General features: G+C 37.0%; 1 protein-coding gene across 2 annotated transcripts in view; it reads left to right on the top strand.

Annotated features, from left to right (window-relative positions):
• Nucleotides 1–9,057: 9,057 nt before the first annotated feature.
• Nucleotides 9,058–14,525, top strand: part of ARHGEF33 (Rho guanine nucleotide exchange factor 33) — a gene marked incomplete at both ends in the record, with an annotated part of 40,949 nt that continues 35,481 nt past the window's right edge. For both annotated transcript variants that reach the window (XM_084234413.1, XM_084234414.1), the window contains 2 exons: nucleotides 9,058–9,082; nucleotides 10,703–10,752. In XM_084234413.1, coding sequence (XP_084090539.1) covers nucleotides 9,058–9,082; nucleotides 10,703–10,752 — 75 coding nt within the window. The remainder of the gene's footprint in view (nucleotides 9,083–10,702; nucleotides 10,753–14,525) is intronic.

Here is a 14,525-nt window from a genome sequence, read left to right on the forward strand (position 1 = left end):
AGTCAGGAAAATGAGCCCCTGGAAGTAAGATGGTCTGAAATGTCAGATAAGACAATCTTACATTTACCATTATTCTCTCTAGTCATTTGATTCCTGTGTGTGTGTGAAAACATGCTGGTGTTCTTTTTATCTGATAGATGGTGACACGTAGCAACTCAACCAAATTACTCTATCCTGACTGATACCATTAGGTATGCACCAAAATTAACATGCCAGTGGAGTGGAAGTACGAGGAACGCTGTTATTCCTCATTCTGGCATAAAGAACCCGGGAGCTACATGGTGATGCCTGCTCTGTGTGCTGATGCTCTGCTGGGAACTCTGAGGTGGCTGGCAAATCCACATTTGGGGGGCAGGACAGTTCCTTAGGAAACCCTGCTGGCTCTCATTTCCACACACCCAGTGGTGGGTACAGGGGGCATATTTTTGCCAGTGAAGCTTTGCTTGATAGAATAAAATAGGAAGACTTTTCTTCTTAACAAAGAACACTTGTAGTTAAAACTCCTCCTATATTTACCATGAATTCTTTTTTGCTTATGCACACCTGGTAAAGAGTATGTTTCTTCTGTTCATCAGATGAAAGCTTAACTCATTTTACAAACATTTGTTGAGCACCTGTCCTGAATGGAGCAAAATGCTGGGGCTACAAAGATGAATAAAATGCCTCCTCTGCTCTGGAGTTGTTCACATGCTTGAGGAAAAGAGCATTCGGGCAGCTAAGCAAGGATGTGGTGATGACCTTGTGACTTGGCTTAGCACTACCTACTGTTGAGAAAAGGTCAGGACAAACTGTCTTGAGAACCAGAAGCACTTTCAAAATAAAACTATTTATCGTCTGGAATGTCTGATTGCAGAGTTCTATTTCAATTGTTCAATTTATTGCCTTTGCCACATTCAATTGCTCTGTATTGAAGGATGATTTGATTATACATCTTTTTGGAAAATGGGTATGAAAAAGTATATTATCATTGAGCTATCCGCATTTTAAACTCTTGCATATAGATCTAAGTATTGTGAAATTTGTCTTAACTCCTTATCATTTAGCTTCTAAAGCTCACACAGTGCTCTTTGTTTTCTTTCATTATGTTAATTAATGAATTATGCCAATAGATTAATAAGTGTCAAGCCATTTTTATATTCTAAAACAAACTCTACTGGTCATAGTGTTGTATTTTCATTTTCTGATGTTTTATTTAGAATCTTTGCCTCTTTTTTTGGCTATCCTAGGTAGATTTAGTATCAGAGCATCATAGAATAGATTCAATAATTCACATATATCCTCTTTTTTTTTTTAATTTTTTATAGAGGCATGTTTTATTTATTTATTTATTTGTTTGTTTGCTTGTTTATACATGCACTGGGTACAGTCAGAAGCGCGGGAGGGTGAGAGAATTCACCAGAGCGAGGAGCAGAGCAGGCAGAAGCGAAGTACACTGCTGAGGGGAGCAGCGGGCGGCAGGAGAGGTCTGCGCCATGTGGGACCCTCCTCTGGTGGCCGGGGAGCAGCCGGGGATTGAACCGGCGCTGCAGAGGCCGCGGGCAGCTTCGCAACCCAGCGCTCAGCCGCTGCGCCACCGGGGAGGCCCTATATCCTCTTCTCTGATCAAATTAAATAACAGAATCATTGTTATGGATCGAAACTTCCTTTGTTATTACCCTGGGTTATTTCTTGTCTGGGGATAGATATTTGTCGCCCACCTTTCAGTATCTTCTGCAGGTAGTATTTTTAGTGGACATTACAATTTTAATTTTATTTTTTACCTGTAAAATAATTTCCCTTATTGAGATAATGTTTGTTTACAACACAGTATGTATTTTAGGGGCATAAGGCCACACCTCTTCAAGTGCATGCTATCACACCTCGCCTACCACCAAAGTGCCACTAACCCTTCACCACGGTCCAGTGGCCCCTCTCGCCTTTGCTTCTATCCCCCGACTCTGCCCCAGTAACCTCGATTCTGCAGTCAGATTTTGGTTTGGTTTTATCTGTTCCTTTGCTTTGTTTCTTTATATTCCACATACAAGTGAAATCATCTGGTATTTGCCTTTTCTTTCTTCTGACTTATTTCATTTAGCATAAAACCCTCCAGTTCCATCCATATTGTCACAATGGCAAGATTTCTTCTCTTTCATAGTTGAGTAGTAGTCCATTTTGTGTGTGTACATACATATATGTATGTACACACACACACATCTTCTTAATTCAGTCATTCTTTGTTGGACATGCAGGTTGTTTCTATAGCTTGGCTATTGTAAATAGTGCTGCAATAAACACAGGAGTGCATCTATCTTTTTGAATTAGCGTTTTATATTGTTTGGATAGATAACAAAGAGTGGGATTGCTGAGACATATGGTAGATCTATCTTTAATATTTTGAAACTGTTTTCCATAGCGGTTGGATCAGTTTACATTCCTGCCAACAGTATATAAGGATTCCTTTTTCTCCACACTCTTACCAGCAGTTATTGTTTCTAATCTTTTTGCTACAAGCCATGGTCACAGGTCTGAGGTGATATCTCATTCTTGTTTTGATTTGCACTTCCTTGATAGCAAATGTTGATGAACATCTTTTCCTGTGCCTGTTGGTCGTCTGTATGACTTTTTTGGAAACAAGTTTATTTAATTCTTCTGTCTATTTTTTATTGGGCTATTTATTTTGTTGTTGTTGAGTTGTGTGAATTATTTATAAATGTTGGCTATTAATTCCTTGTCAAATGTATGATGTATAAATATTTTCTCAGTATATTCAGTCAGATGCATTTTTTTTAAAGATTTATTTATTTATACAAGAACCGGGGTACAGGCCAGATGCGCGGGAGGGTGAGAAGATTCACCAGAGACAAAGTGGGGAACAGAACAGGCAGACTGATGAAATACACTGCTGAGGGGAGCAGCGGGCGAGACAGGAGAGGTCTGCTGCGCCATGTGGGATTCTCTCCTGCCGGCATGGATCCAACCCGCGCTACAGAAGCTGAAGACAGCTTCCCAGTGCGGCGCTCAACTGCCTGTGCCAGTAGGGAGGCCCAAGATGTGTTTTTGTTTTAATGATAATTTCTTTTGCTGTGCAGAAAATTTTTAATTTGGTGTAGTCCCATTTGTTAATTTTTAGTTTTGTTTCCTTTGGCATTGGAGTCAAGTCTCAAAAGGCATCACTAAGGTCAATGTTGTGGAGTGTTTTGCCTGTTTTCTTTTATGTATTTTAGTATTTCAGGTCTCACATCCAAGTCTTTAATCTATTTTTTAGTTAATTTTTGTGCATGTGGCTGTCCATTTTTCCTAGCACCATTTGTTGGAAAGATTGTCTCCATCTTGCTTCCTCTGTCATAAATTAACTGTCCCTGCAGGTGTGGGTTCATTTCTGCACTCTCACTTCTATTCCATTTATGCTGGCGCCTGTTTTTGTTCTGATGCCTTGCTGTATTTGATTAGTAGTGCTTTCTAGTCTAGTTTCCAGTCAGGAGTCATAATGCCTCTATTCTTTTTCTTATTTCTCAAGATTGTTTGGCTATACACAGTTTTTGTTTTCCATATAAATTTCAGTAATGTTTGCTCTATTTCCTTGAAGAATGACTTCGGAAGTCCTCGCAGTTTTTAAAACAAATTTATGTTTCTCTAGAAAATTGTCTGCTTCATTTAGATTTAAAAATTACTGGCGGGCCTCCCCTGGTGGCGCAGCAGTTGAGCACTGGGCTGCAAAGCTGCCCCCAGCCTCTGCAGCACTGGTTCGTTCCCCAGCTGCAGGTGAGGGTCCCACAAAAAAAAAAAAAATTACTGGCAATAAATTGCGTATAGAATTTTAAAAACAGTGTTCATAGTGGATATAACCCTTTTTTTACCCTATATTATATTCTTTCTTTTTCTCTCAATCACCCGGTCTCATCGGATTTGCCAGAACTTCCTCACTCGATCAATCCATTCAATCTGTTTTTTTTCTTCCCCCAAAGCTATCAAAACCCACACAGGAATCAATATATTTTTAATGACAGGAAAAGTGGAGCTTTGGATTTCTGTGGCATAAAGCAGTTTATTTAAAAAAAAAATAATAGAAAGAGGAATGGTCTTACTTGAAGCTACTTCCTGTGTAAGTTTGGGTAAGTAATTATTTGGAGCTAGAGTTTCCTTCTGCATAAAAAGGATAATAACACGTGCCTTGCCCACAGCCTCGCATGGCTGCAAGGATGAAGTGGGCGGATGTGTGAGGGTGCTTTGAATATCAGGATGCATGTGCAAACAAAGTCATAAAATATCTTACTTGGTGAACTATATGTTTCCTTTGACTCATTGACAAAACAAACAACCCCTTTCATCATTTTTTAACTATTTTTCTACATCACAAAGACTATGCAGACACTCTTCTCTGAAAATGTTTGCAGGATTTGTCCTGATGAGTTAATTACTTTAGTTTTAGGGGAAGAATACATCCTCACTTCAACCCCCCACCCACCCAACATAAAAAGTTCTCATTTTACTAAATTAAAAATATGCACTAAAGACCCATTCAATAAAGGACACTGAAATGGAAATTAACTCAAGTCTGCTTTCAATTAATTTCAATTCCCCCAAGTGCCAAGCTTTCCTTTTCTGTAGCAGCAGTAATTGGAAAGTAATAAGCAAGGCTTAGTTTCTGTGGTCTTCTGCGTGTATGTGTGTGAAGCATACATTTTAGGTCAGTCTGCAAGGAGGGTCAGGAGATTTTCTGGTATTCTTTGGGCTTCTATTATCTTTATTATTTGAATGAATTTCTTAAAAATCTGGCTATAACTTTTTAGGTTAATGTTTCTACATTCCTATATCTTTATTGCAATGATTTTATGAAGTAGCAGAAACTGGCTTTAAAAGGAAATTCTCTCCCAGACTGCAGTAGGAGAATCAGATAAGAGCAGAGAGACTCTGGTTGAAGGGGATGGGCAGGGGATGTGATGATCATCAGCTTGGTGACTTTCTCTAAGTTTCCAAACCAGGTTCAAAAGTTTGAGAGCTTTAAAGAGCATGGACTGACAAACATTGCTCTGTGTTGTGATCAAGTCTGGCTTGGAGACTAACAACCTTTTCCTAAAAATGTGGCAATATTTTTCCAAAAATCTGTCCAGACCCAGATGGGTGTTTTTAGAGGCTAACACTGGGATTGTTGAAATGGAAGGAAAAGATGGAAGAGTAGAAGCCACATTAGCTTGGAATGTGTTAGGTGTGTTGTAGAAATATCTGATGATTATTTATTCAAAGGTAGAATTTATTCACTGGCCTATGAAGCACAGAGTAAAGAATTACTAGATCTCAAGATGCCATGTAAATCTTGTTGCCATTCTTCTCTTTAAAACATGTCTTTCAATAAGTATTAGTCATTAATACTAACATATTGTTCAAACTAGCAATTCTCTTCCAGAATTTCCCTGAGGGGAAAAAACATTTAAATATGAAAAAAGCTCTTGATAATCATTTATTACAGTGAAAACCAGAAAATAATCTCACATTTAATAACTGGGGGAGAGAAGAAAACAATGACATAGCTCCTCAAACAATTAATTTTCAGTAATAAAGTATAATGCTTGTGAAATTCCCTGAAGAAAGCCAGGAGAGATGAAATCACTGCTTTTGAAATCACAGAGACCTGAGTTCCATTCCTGACTAATTTTGCCATTTCTTCTGAGCATTCTGGCTATATTTTTTACCTCATTTTCTATGCTTCAATATTCTCAATAAAAAGAGAATAATGATACATATGATACTGGGTCACATGAAAATTCAATGAAATGTGACAATATTAATAAAATATGAAGCATAGTACTTGGCACATAGAAGTTGCACAGTAAGTGTTAATTCCCTCTCTAACATTCCTTATATAGAACACAGAAAGATTCTTAAACTTAAGGAATCACATGGTTTTCTAGGAAAATAAAACTTATAAAATTAACTAGAAAAGTTGCAGATAGTAAAGAAAGTGAAGAAGTGAAGAAAATGGAAAGGGTTTAAATATCTGTCTACCTTTTTAAAAAAGGCAACAGGACCAAATATTTTTAAAATTAAATCTATTATCTTTTAAAGAATAAATGACTCTGATTTCATTAAAATTGTTCCATAATATAGAAAAAGAGAAAAATATCTCTCTTCATTTTTAAGAAGGTAGCATAACCTTAATGTCCCCCAGTATAGAAAAACAAAAAATAAACCCTCTGTAGATCAAAATCACTCATAGACTACAGAAGCTAAAGTGTCTACATATTAGCAACTATAATCCCACAGTGTATAAAAAGAATTGTTTCTTATGATGAAGCAAATATTCCAGGAACATGAAGATTGTTTGCTTTTAGGGAATCAACATGATTCATTAATAATAAATTAAAGGAGAAAAAAGCAGTTCCCTCAACAGTTGCTAGAAGGACTGATAAAATACAATATCCCTAATAATAATTTTAGTAAAATAAGACTAAAGAGAAAATTAAGTTAATCAAATTATAAAAAGAGTAATAGTTGATATGTCTTATTATATGTTTAAAAAACACTGATGAACATATGTAATTGTGGTTTTAGATTAGAAATAAATAGATCAGGACGGAATAGAGAACCTATAGTAGAATTCAGTGCTTAATGAGAATTTAATATTTGACAAAAATGACATTCCAGTTCCATGAAAGCAAAGGATGCTTTATGTAATAACTAGTGCAAGCACAAATGGCTATCTACCTGAAAGATAATGAAATCGAATGCGTGTGTGTATATACATATATACATATAGCTAAATATATGTATATAGAAACAATTAAGGAAAAAATTCTATTTGACTTCAAAAATTTAAAACTGTTTCAATATCAAAAGTGACCACAATATCAGACAAAAAGGTAGATGGCGCAAATATTCATAATGCATCTGATAAAGATTCAAGCTCTAGTATCTAAAAGCTCTTACTAATGGATGAGAAAAAGGCAGATGGCCTAGTAGAAAAATACACAAATCAAAGGAGTAGATAATTCATACATGAGAGAATCGAAATATCCAGTAAGTATATGGAGAGATGCTTAATAACACTAGCAGTCAGCAAATCAGTAACTGAAATATCTCACCCATCTGACTTGCAAGAAGTAAAAAGTGTTAACACCCACTATTGGTGGGAATGCAGGAGAAAAGTTACAATACTCCTGGAGAAAATTAGAATAATTACAAACTTTTGGGAAAGTCTAGTCATGGCCATTAAAATTCACAGAAGTAAAAGCACCAATATATAAGACTCTACGTAGCAAGATGTTTGCAGGCAGGGGTAAATAAATATTAATAAAGGGAGTGTCCAATGCAGGAATGATTAATAGGTCATTTGTGCCATAATATTATGTAACCATTAAAAATTGTTAGATCAATACCAATGAACTTGGATAGATTGTCATGATGTATAATTGTGAGAGAGAAGATGCAGTCTCAATGTGTTTTGCTTATTTTCCTTTACATTTTTTATGGTTTCAGGTCTTACATTCAAGTCATTAATCCATTTTGAATTAATTTTTGTATGCAGTGTGAGATAGTATTCTAGTTTCAGTCTTTTGCTTATAACTGTCCAGTTTTTCCAACCACATGGGCTCATTTATAACTGTTGCTATAGATCAATGCTTTGTTATCCTAGTATATCTTCCTGCCCTGCCAACTTTTTCTTTTGTTTTACAGACCTCAACATGTGGAAGGAACATTTTTTTCTACTTTCTTGAGGTATCATTTATATCGGACAAAATTCAACCAATTTTAACTCATTTTGATGAGTTTTGACAAATGTACACACCTGTATAACTACACCACCTTAAAGTTCCTGACTCTTTTTCAAGTTAGATCCCCCAACTTTTGGCCCAAATTAGATATGTATTTCTTCTCTAGAATGATGAACAAAGTTTTAACTTGTGTTTTCTCAATCTTGGCTAATGTTAATATGCTTTGCTTGTTTCAAGCAAAATTTTTTAGTTGCAAACAACAGAAAACAACTCTGGCTGATATAAGCAGAAAAGGGATTTGTTGAGGGAAGTGGGCAACTCATGGCATTGCTGCAAGACAGGAGAACCAAGCTTGGGATTATGTGACCCGCAACAATGCCCCAGTCATGTAGTATGGCTATTCCAGTAAGGAAAGCACCAACAGCAGTAGCTTGAGCTTCCTAAGCTATGACCCCACTACCATTGCTGCCACTGCTGTATTAAGAATTCCTTTTATTTCTTAGAAAGTAGAAAGCATATCAAGTAATTGGCCTTAGGAAATTGACTTCCCATGTCAATTGGGGTGAGTGCATCTGGGTGGCATAGTCCATCATGTGTCCATCATGCCTTAGCAACAAGGAAGACCAGGAGATCAGGCACTTTTAGCCTTTATGGTTGAAGGACTCTGGTGGAGACTTTTAAGGTGGGGGATTCTGCAATCATTGGAAAAGGTGAACATTCTAGATGGCTAAAAAAGAGGGCCAGTGTCCACAACACTGACCATTTTGTTTGTTTGTTAGATTGTGGTCTGAGCTCATAGCTTCATATCTAATGATTACGACCTTCAGGCCACATTTGATAAGCATCTCCTGGGTGTAGAGAAATCTACTAGATGCTATAGTTGGGGACAAGGTCATTAAAGAAGTTACTGTTTAAGAAAATCAAAACAGGTATATTGGTCTTCATCCTTGCCCAAATGTTTTCTTTTTCAGATAATTTCCCTAAAATACCTATGTATAAAATCCTAAAAAACCCTAATAAAATCAATCTACCTAAATTAATTGATTTGATCCAAAAAGACTATACCATATTTAAAACTACAATGGCTTTAATGAATTAATTTCATATTTATTCACAAAGCACAGTTTTAAGCCAAATATTTACTCAGTATTTTCACTCTTCTGAAATTGTCAAAACCTCCAGTTGCCTCTCACAGCTGTGATCACTTCACATTTACAAATAATGTAAGTCTAGCTACTTGGCCAGTTTTACATGTTATTCCTCACTCTTATTTCAATTGACAGGTCCAGGGTAGAGGGGGTGGCCTAACCCAGGGACAATGAAGATGCAATGTTGAAGAATAAGCTGGAGGGGAAACGCAAAAGGCACCATGGAAAAGACCAAAACAAAGCAAGGTTAGACTTTTTTTCTATGTTTTTCTTTAAAAGGACTGAAGATTCAATAAACGTAGATTATAGTTTTATCTTTCCATTGTCTCAAACAAGGTAATATGTTAATTTGACTGTTCTCATTCTCTTATCATCATGTAATGACCATGAAGAACACAGATTTGGTGTTAGGAAAACAGGAACGTATTTATATATGTATATATTCATTGATTCATATATATTATTCATATATACACACGCACACACTCATACATTTGATCTAAGCAGTTCTCTTTTTTTTTTTTTTTTTTTTGGTGGGACCCTCACTGGCAGCTGGGGAACGAACTGGCGCTGCAGAGGCTGTGGGCAGCCTCACAGCCGAGAGCTCAACCGCTGCGCCTCCAGGGGAGGCCCAGCAGTTATCTTATTTTTCTTAGCAAAATCTTTACAGCTGCTTCACAACAACCTGCTTGATGAAGCCAAGATGCACACTCAACTAATAGACAGCCACACCTTCTAGAACAGACTGGAAACATAAGAACGATCTCTTAATCTTTATCATATAGAATCAACCATAGAAAAGTAAGGTCTCTTGTCATTTCCAATTTACAGATGAGGAAACAGTCACAGGTTACAAACACAAAGTGTCTCTCTTACCAACTTCTGCCTCTTACCATTCTATGAAGCTGTTGGGACACAGTATAAAATGGGCTAACGATCTTAACTCAAGCTTGTGTGGGGAGTTTTGGCACTCTCAAACCATCTGGATTGCAGAGGACCAGCCTTCTGTATGTTTAAGTTCCAGGCTGAAGTCAGGCATTGTTTAGAAACTATATATACTGGGGCTGATTCCTCTAAAGAAATGTCTGCAACCAGGACTTTTAGCGATAAGCTATTTGATTCATACAATGTGATATAATAGAGATGTAACTAATGGATGAGTAATTAGCTTCACCTGCTACATGAGTCTTATCATCTTCACAATCAACCATGTGGTTCAAAGAAGTACATTTTCAGCCAAACCTTCACCCCATAGTTTATAAGTAGTTTTTGTAACCCACTACTTCCTTTATGTTGCCCAGTGTCTGATAGTCTCTAGGATTGACAACACTGTGTTTTCTTTGTGCCTGTACCCTTGCCAAAAACCCCACTGACAGTTCTCATCTGTCTTGCCCAGGAGGACAGCTAGGTCCCCTTAACTGATCTGGGCAAGGATAGGAGGTCAGAGTTCAGGGGAAGTTAGGGACATTTTACTCAGGCCTCCTGATAACGATGGAAAAACCACTGTAAACTTCAGTCACTCCCCCAAATATGAGGAAGACCTCCCTTATGGTCATCCCCCTCTGGGTGATCAATAAATATTAATCATTCAGCTTAGTCAAGAAACTTCCCCAACCATGAAACTTCCCCAACCATGGTTGAACATGGGTTTCTACTACAAGAGTTGTATCAGGTAGATGTGGTTAGGTCTTTTAAATGTGAATATAAAACTTCTTCCACCAGTTTATGTTTTGTTCTTCAATCATTGGTTTCTTACCACGCAGGAACATACTTTGGATCCCGTAAGTTCTCTGTTCCATCATGTGTTTGAAGAGGATAGGGACAAATGAGTTATTTTGATTGAACAAAGCTCTTTTTTCCCTACAGGAGAGAATGAACATATACCGATGAATAATCCTTCCACACAGATTTACCAGGTAAAGACAAATAGATTGTTTTGAATGCTGCCATGATGCTGACTCTCCTTTATATGCAAATATTCTAGCACTCACAAATGTTTGCACATGTATCACTGTATTTGTTCCCTTACCAAGACTGTGGGGCAGGTAGGTCGGAGATCACCGTTAACAAAGTACTGTTGAGAAAACCTGTTATTGAAAAATTCATCCAGTTTATAAAATACAGCACCACCACTCCAACATCAACCATGTTTTCTTGTTGTTGCCACTATCATTATGGTCATTACGCTGTTAAGTAGCCTTTCTCCATCAGAGAGAAGGATCTGTTTACTTTGTTCCCTATTTTTAAAAAAGATTTATTTTGTTTGCTTATGTATACAAGAGCTGGTGTGCAGACCAGAGTTGCAAGGGGAGGGTGGTAAAAATTCACCAGAGACAAAGTGGGGAACAGAACAGGCAGATATACTGAAATATGCTGCTGAGGGGAGCAGAGGGCAAGACAGGAAAGGTCTGCTGAGCCATGTGGGTTAGCTCCCTGGCTGGGGATTGAACTTGTGGTTGCTGATAGCTTCATAGTGTTGAGACTTAACCCCTTGCCCCACCAGGGAGCCCCCCTCCATTTCCTATTTTAGCAGGAAGCACTGAGAATTGAACGGGGGTTCACATTGCAAATGTTGTAACAGAAAAAATGTAAGTAAGCCCCATTTAAGTGATGCTTTGGCTGGCTGATGGTGCTTATTTGAGTTCTGTCTTGCAATTTAAATTTAAAGTAAATTCTGTCCTTAAAACATCATGGAAGTATATTCTGACATAATTTATAGTGTAAAAGCAGCTTGGGTTAGGGGGATCTATGCTCCTTTCTAGAGTCAAGGCAGTATCACCTGAAATACACAAGAAAGAAGAAAGAATTGACAGGTGAGGGTGTGGAGAAAGGATGATTTCAAAGCCACTCCTCAGGTTTTATGAGCTGGTAACTAGGAAAAAGGGTGGTTTTCTGAATAGTGACAGAGGAATCCAAAAGAGTATAGTTTGAGGGAAATGTTATTTAGATTCATTGAGTTTAAGTGACAGTGAAGTGAGCATAACCAGTTTTCAGAAATATCATGCAAGAATTCACTGCTGTGGGCCCAATGAGGGCACACCAGCAAGGGTTATGGCAGAAGTTTTAATCATGTCACTTCCAGACCCAGGCCAGCAATGGGGCTTGGGGGTGGATAGAGGAAATAGCCTCATTTCAATTTCTATGTGTGTTTTTGGAACAGTGACTGTGTAGAAAGTCTACTGCATGACCTAATGTGAGACGAAACAGATATTCTCATTGATTTTTAAGGGTCCACAACCTGGAAAATGCATACAGTAAATAGTTCATACAAGGTAGTCTGCTGGAAGGACAACAGGGTCATTGATAAATTCTGTGGCATATGCACAAGGATCAATTAAAATTGATCAAGGTTTGAACCATTCATTTACATGCAATCAAGAATCTGGTAAGTGGGGTAAGTGGGTATAGGAAAAGACCCACATCTGCCATGTGGGCACAGATGCCAGCTTGAGTAAAGGCCTGGAAGCAGAGTAAGTTCACTCAATGCTGATTCGATGTCTCACTTGTCCAAGACGTCCAAATACTTTCCCTGCCATGTCTCCTCTGTTCACATCTGACCTGTGTATGGCATTTGAATGAGTGTATCTCTTTAAACTCAGGTATGATTTAAAGTCTATTATAGATGCTATGTAGGTCACTCCCTGAATGTTGGCTAAATATAGCTGCATTGGGGGTGGCCTCATTCTCTTACTGTATCACAAATCCAAGCACATCTTTTCACAGTGGATCAAATGAAGCAGTGAAAGCAAAGTTGGTCTATATGACCTCTGTGATGCCATGATTATATCCCCATCATTGTTTTATAACAAGACATCCTAAGTCCTAAACTGTTTACTCCAAGCAACATTTAACCAAGAGAAGATAAAGAAGGAGAATAAAGAAGAAAATGAAGAGAAAGAAGGAAAGAGGGAGAGGCTAATCTTTACTAAAAAGGGAGAGTAAATTATGAAAATTGAAGCAAAACATGACATTTCTGACATTATCTATCCTTTTATATTTTTCTTGGATAGACTCCCATCCCTACCTGACATTATGGTGAAAATATTAATTTGTTTATTTAATTTTTTTATTGTCTGTCTCCTTCTCTAGAATGTAAGCTCTAAGAGCAGGGATTTAGTCCATTGTGCTCTCTGTTGTATTCTCAGCTTAAAGTGCAGTGCCTGAAATCTAATACATATTCAATAAATATTAGCTGAATGAATGAATCAATGCTATCTCTGCAAGGTTTGTACATTGCTTTGAGTCGAGAGGTCTAATGCAGTAATTCAGTCTGGTGACAAACAGTGTTTGGAAAACCATCTGGTTTGTTGGGAGAAAAAGTGGAGATCCACACTGACCTAATGAAAATAAAGTCCATAGTGGCTTAAGGGGTTAAATATGAAAGGTCAGAGTACAGAAGTTTAAAATAAGTGTATAATTATTTTGCCTCTGTATGTATATACTTTTCTAAATAAAAAAAAATACATGAAGAAATCACAAAGAAAAGACTAGAGAGATTATCCACATCATAATTTAAAAAATCTTAATATAAAAATATTTCCAATAAACTTAGAGGCAAGTGACAAAATCAGAAGTTATTACATAAAATATTAGAAAGATTTACTGCTATATAAATAACTCAAAGAAATCAATAAAAAAGAAAATATCTGAGGCCTTCATAATATAGGCAAATAACATGAACAAACAAGTCTCCAAAATAAAATTATAAGTAGAAATACAAAGAAAAAATGATTAAAATAAAGGGTATTTTTTTACTATCAAATTAGCAAATAATAATATAATTAATAATATTTAACTCTGATAAATATATATTTGGTAGAACCTTTTAAGAAAATTATTAGTAAAAATGCAGTAAAAGTGTTAAAATGTTCACACCTCTCATTGGTTCATCAGCTTGACCTATTTGGTGAGAGTAAGATACAGTGACCCAGATCAGGCCACAGAAGTTAAGGTGAACAAGTGCTATCACCATCCAGTTCACTCAAGGTAAAATTCCTGTCAGAACAGTTAAGTGTGGATACATCGACTACTCCTTAGCTCGGTGTATTGCCTTTTTTTTTTTTTTTTTTTATAAATTTTATTGTTATATTCCCCATACAATTGCAGCCCCCCATTCTGACCCCAATACCTCCCCTCCCGCCCCCGCTCCCGTAAAAGTGTCTCTGGTTCATAGTTTTTTGTTGATTTTGATTTTCACTTTCTTATAGTTATTCATTTTCCTGGTCCCTTATTTAAGTTTTCTAGATTCCTGCTATGAGTGAGACCATCCGGTATTTTTCTTTTTCTTTTTGGCTTATTTCGCTGAGCATGATCCCTTCCAGCGCCATCCATGTTGCAGCAAATTGCATGTGTTTATCTTTTTTGAATGCTGAGTAATATTCCATGGTATATATGTACCACATCTTCTTGACCCAGTCATCTATTTTTGGGCATTTGGGTTGTTTCCAAAGCATGGTATTGGAACAAGAACAGACATACAGACCAATGGAATCGAATAGAAAATCCAGAAATAAACCCACAGATTTATGGTCAACTAATCTTTGACAAAGGAGCAAAGACTATGCATTGGAGCAAAGAAAGTTTGTTCAATAAATGGTGCTGGGAAAACTGTATTGCCTTTTATTTAAACCTAAGACTATTCCCTTTTTCTCTCATCCTTTGTCCACAGTATATTGAGAGCCCCTATGAA

Source organism: Talpa europaea, assembly GCF_964194135.1.
Source record: "Talpa europaea genome assembly, chromosome: 6".
Classification (NCBI taxonomy): domain Eukaryota; kingdom Metazoa; phylum Chordata; class Mammalia; order Eulipotyphla; family Talpidae; genus Talpa; species Talpa europaea.